Source organism: Microtus ochrogaster, chromosome 6, assembly GCF_000317375.1.
Source record: "Microtus ochrogaster isolate Prairie Vole_2 chromosome 6, MicOch1.0, whole genome shotgun sequence".
Classification (NCBI taxonomy): Eukaryota; Metazoa; Chordata; class Mammalia; order Rodentia; family Cricetidae; genus Microtus; species Microtus ochrogaster.
The window spans coordinates 46,728,678-46,733,847 of NC_022013.1; the positions used below are offsets into that span (position 1 = coordinate 46,728,678).

Genomic DNA, 5,170 nt, shown 5'->3' on the forward strand with positions numbered 1-5,170 from the left:
TGGTGCCCTCTTCTGGCCTGCAGACATACACACAGACAGAATATTGTATACATAATAAATAAATAAATATTTTTTAAAAATGTGATGTGTTGTGAGAACAAGAAAGGGCTCTAAGAGTTAGAGCAGTGATTATGGTAAAATACATTATATTCGTGTGTTAGATTGCAAAAGAAGCAAGAGCAGACAGGTTGTAATAGCAAGGTGTAGGTTGGTGTTAGCACACAGCTCAGACGTATAGTATAGGTATTCTTTGTTGACCATTTAAGAATTTAGGATCAATTCTTTTAAAAGTAATTTTCTCCTCATTGTTTGTTTTAAACAGCCCTGAAAAACCTGTGAGTGTGACAATAAATTTCGAAGATGAACCATCAAAAAAATACATGGATGCTGAGACTTCATTGTAAAGCAAACCAAAAGGAATATATAGAGATATATACCCGTCTGTCTGTATGTATGTATATATGTGTACATATATACACACACACATATATATAAAATGCACATGTGTCGTGCCATTGTGTATTACAGTGTTGCTTGTCACACTGTTTATGTGTGACTGTGGGTCTCTTTGAAGTAGCACCTGACATTGTGAGCACCATGGAGACTGTATTAATGAAGCGAGGTACATGGTTTTTACTATTCAGATAGTTATTTTTTGGCGGGGTAAAGCCTTTCTGTTCTGCAATAGAAAGATTTGGAAAACTGTATTCAATCTGCTTTTCTTAAATTTCTTTGTCAGTGGCAATCATATCAACCTTAAGTGATACATACTTAGTCTATATATTTATAATTTTTATCTGGATTTTGTGAGGTTATTGTCTCCCTTTTCGTAGTTTTTATAGGTAGAATCAGGAGTTTGCCCATGTTGTGGGAAATGGCACATCCTGGCTTCTCTTTGAGCTTCCTTCACGTAGCTGTCCATCATACTTCACAGGGGATGAACCTCCAGGTGATTATAAATTATTGGAGACTTTCAGGGTAGGAAATTGATATCTTAGGATTTATTTTTAAATTTTAAAATTTATCTGGGCTTCTATTCTGATGGACAAGTAAAAAACAAATTCTGTGTGACTTCTCATTTAACACCCACACCATTCACAGCATTTTGAGTTTTTTAAGAAGCTATAAAGTGCCCATTTGCAATAGTTAAATTTTGTTACCTTTGTAGTAAGGCTTTTCCAATACTTATACTTTTCTAGAAACCTAGAGTCCCACTGTTCTTGTCTTTGCTGTCTTTTACTTAAAGTGGTCTTGTGTGTGTCAGGTTCAGATATCTTCTGTTGTAAGTAGTAATAAAGAGTCTGCCCCCTTCACATGGGCTTGTGATCAGTGCTCCTTTATAAGAATACCTTTCATTATCTGTTGTTATTCTTTCTATTGTATGCAATGTATTTAATAAGTTTTTACCCACAATATCATTTTTAAATATTTTATTTATTTTAACTGATGTGATACTTAAATATTATATAAATATTTGAGACAGTAACAACTATAGAGTAAATTGTTCCTGGTGTAGCTATTTGGTGCTCACTTGCATTTCTGTTTATTACCTGAAATCAGTGACAAACTTACATCTTTGATATAAAGCACTGCCATATTTACATTTTAAAAGGAAGTTGAATATTTTCTCTGCAGCTCAGATTAGTGACATTGTTCCTGTCCTGTGATAGCATTGAGGTTCCAGTATTTCTGAGCTGTCTTTTAAACATGTAGCAAATTGTCATCTTTTATATACTCTTAGCTCCCCACAGAATCAATAAGTGCTGTTTTCAGGCCGTGGACGAAATGATCGGGGCTGTGAGAATGTGACCAGAGAATAGATAATACACAGAAATAGCGAGAAGCCCCGGCAGCATTGATGTGATGGGACATTAAAGTTAGAGCGAATGTTTAAGGAAATTCTCATGTTCCTTAGTCATTTCAAACTAAAGTACAAAAGTGTGATTAGTCTTTAGATCAAAGGGATAGAATTGTCCAAAGCAGGTATTTCTAGCAAGTTTGAAGTGGTTTTAGTTTATTCTAAACTATGTACCAATTAGTGTAATTCCCTACCTTGAGAGCAAATACTGGATTCTAGGTAAAATAGTAGTTGGCACCATCTGGTACTATCTGAGGAGTTCTGTCGGGCTCCCTTAACCTATGATGGGGAGTGTTGCCATGGTGCTGTGGTCACTGATGACCTCCACTGAAGCGATTCTCTGCATTCAGCAGCGTAGTGATTTCCAAAGTCCCCATTTGCTGCTATTATAACCCTCTGATGCGCCCAGACAAGAGAATTTCCTCAATCGTTTCCTTGTGTCTGTACATCAAAGGGTTAAAATTTTGCAGGAAGTGATTTTAAAATTTAAACTGAAAACTACCTGGTATCAGAATCTTCCTGTGATATATATATAAAATCTATGCCAGGAAAAAAACAAACAAAACAAAAACCATGACTTACAAAATACTTTGCATCTAAGATGTTTCACTGTGGTTTTGGTTGTTAATGGCTTCTCCTTTCTTTTGACTACTTGACTCACAGTGATCTGATACGACTACTCCTCTGAAGAGCAGAGGGAATCGACCGCTTCTTTCACATGGTTACGTTTTTGTGCTATTTTTGAAAATAACAATCATGAATAACACTCATTGCAAGACAGCAAGAGAGATAATTTGCTATATATACATATATATATATTGATTTTTAAATGCTGCCTTAAATAGGTGTATATGAGCAGTAGTAATTGCTATGTACTGATTTACCTCAAGGTGCAAAATAATTAAACTTGTAAATACCCATTTACAAAATCAATCCAGAGAAAAGCCCTGCACTTTCTTAGATGCCTTGATTTTCAGAGTAGAGCTTAGAGCTACTGAACACCACGGCTGTGGAGCTGCCTCAGGATTCTCTTCCCTCCGCCATAGTTTATTTATTTATAGATGTGTGTTTACAGAGACTATAATAAATCCTGGTGTTAACTATCTGAAATTTACTTCCTTTTTATTGCTGTTTCAACCTAAAGTAGGAGCTTTTGAGAAAACAGTAAGTTAGCTTCCTGATGCTAAAGGGGTGATTCTGTATCTATTTTTAATAATCTTAGATATGCAAAAGTGAAGTACAAGGTCTTTAAGACATTGTGAGTGTTCGTGTATGTGTGTGAAATCACGCTTAAATCTCTTAGCTTTTTAAGCTTGTGGCGTATCAATGTTCGGATTTGCCAAGCTTTCTCTAAGACATGTAGGATGAAATGTTTTTGTGTGCTAATGCATGTATTTATTATGATTTGTTTCCTGCTGAGAATCACTAACTCTTGTTTCTCCATTCCCCAAAGTGTTTGTTTCTTCCACACACTGAAAGTTGTGGCTTGAGTGTAAGGTTTCTGGCTTTCCTTTCACAAAGGCAGGTTCAAAATTCTGCAGAAAGAACAGTCACCGACATGAGGTGTCCCACTGAGTTCCTGTTGAGGTTTCATGAGTGTGCACCGCTCAGCAGTTCAGAATCTGCATCCTGACAAAGTGCTCAGAGTGGGATACATGAGCCAGCAATCAGCAACGTGATTCAAATGTGTTTACATGAAGTCAGTTACATGTCTGAGATTGATTCACGTAGGCTTTATCATTGTTATCATTTGTACTGCAGAGAAGTGAATCATCTTCATTTAGTCAAACAGTTGCTTATTTTTAGAAAGTAAATGCATTCAAGTTTTCATATAGTGTTCCAGTCACAAGATTTGATTGTTTTCATTGTAAGATCCTTTTTTAACTTTCCAAAAAGTAAATTGTCAAATAAAATCATGTAAAGATTATTTTAAAATTGTACATGTACTTAGACTTCAAGCCCCAATTCTATGGTTTTTAATCATATGTTTTGCACATTGATTGTTTCTGTGTAGCTTTCTTTTGTTCCTTTGTTTATTCAAAAATTTTGGCTTTGTAGGGGTAATGTGTCTTCCAGTGTTTACTATGTTAGGTTTAAATTAAAATTCAGATTTATTGTCCATTTATATAATATTTGATACCTTGATGTGATTTCCCAATACAGTTACAATGTTTATGGTGTTTATAATTGCAATGGTATTTTCTTTTGTAATAAAAAATCCAAAGTCAATTAAACAAATTGTAGACCTGATATTTTTCATTTATGTGAAGTACAAGTCTACCTGAGTCTATAATGTGAGCCATCCTGTTTTTCACATTTGTTTCCTAATTTTTAGAGAAAACTATTTTTTGTAGATGTTATTGAAAGTTGAAAGAGCAATAAAAGTCTGCATAGCAAGTTGTTGGCTGCTGTTTTTACTGTTATTAGGAGAAGCTACAGGTCTTTCTCTGCTTACAATGGGAACAGGGAGGAAGGGAAAGGAATGGCTTCTGCTTCCTGCTTCTCAGTCCTTCATATAGAAGAGAAAGACAAAAGAAGAGAAGAAGGAGAAATAACATGTTTTTATGATGACATTTTTATAGTTAGGAAATGTTAAAGGTAATTTCTTTCAAAAACTGATCCAGTTTTTCCTTCAGTTTCAAACCTAGAAACTTGTACTATGTGCTGTGTTATCATTTCCCTGATAACACTGACCTTTCTGCTCAAGGCCTGTTCTCTTTTGGCTAATTTTGTTTTGATTTGGATTGTTTTGCCGTTGCATGTAACACTTTGCTCCTGTTTTCCATGCAGAGAGCCTTGAGCCATCTTGTAAATTTGTTGAGCCATGGGAGTGAGATGAAGACAAATGTCTATAGCTTTGGAGCATTCTGTTAGAGTTGAGAGATACTTTACACTTACCATACAGGCCTGTAGTTACCGCTGTTTACCAGGAAGGCGTTCCTCTCTAAGGCTGTTTAAGTGGTGTTGCTGCTGCCTGCTCTGAGCTTGAGCTTGCTCTCCTCAAGCTTTTCCTGTGCTTGCAACGGAGATGTTTCCTGTGTTTGCAAAATGTTTTCTGCTTTTGCTTTTCTTTCAAAGCCCATCTAAAGGTCTACAACGATGTCAGGATCAGTGTAATCTCTGTTATCTCCCCTTCCTGTGTGTGTTTGTGTGTGTGAGAGAGACAGAGACAGATAGACCTTTTAATAGGCCACGGATCTTGAAAGGGTATTCAAACATTTGATATTGGGACACTATGTTATCTACCAAGTACATATTTGAGGACCATACAATCAAGTATCAAGTTACCCCGCCCCACCAAAACACGCCCGA

At 35.9% G+C, this 5,170-nt stretch overlaps 1 protein-coding gene across 7 annotated transcripts in view; it reads left to right on the forward strand.

Annotated features, from left to right (window-relative positions):
* Positions 1–4,246, forward strand: part of Slc4a7 (solute carrier family 4 member 7) — a 61,539-nt gene extending 57,293 nt beyond the window's left edge. For 4 of the 7 annotated variants that reach the window (XM_013346856.2, XM_013346854.2, XM_013346853.2 and 1 more), the window contains one exon: positions 323–404. In XM_013346856.2, the coding sequence (XP_013202310.1) occupies positions 323–404 (82 nt within the window). Of the gene's footprint in view, positions 1–322 lie in introns of all 7 variants that reach the window. The other 3 variants (XM_005348546.2, XM_013346855.2, XM_026779681.1) reach the window with 1 other exon arrangement.
* Positions 4,247–5,170: the final 924 nt, after the last annotated feature.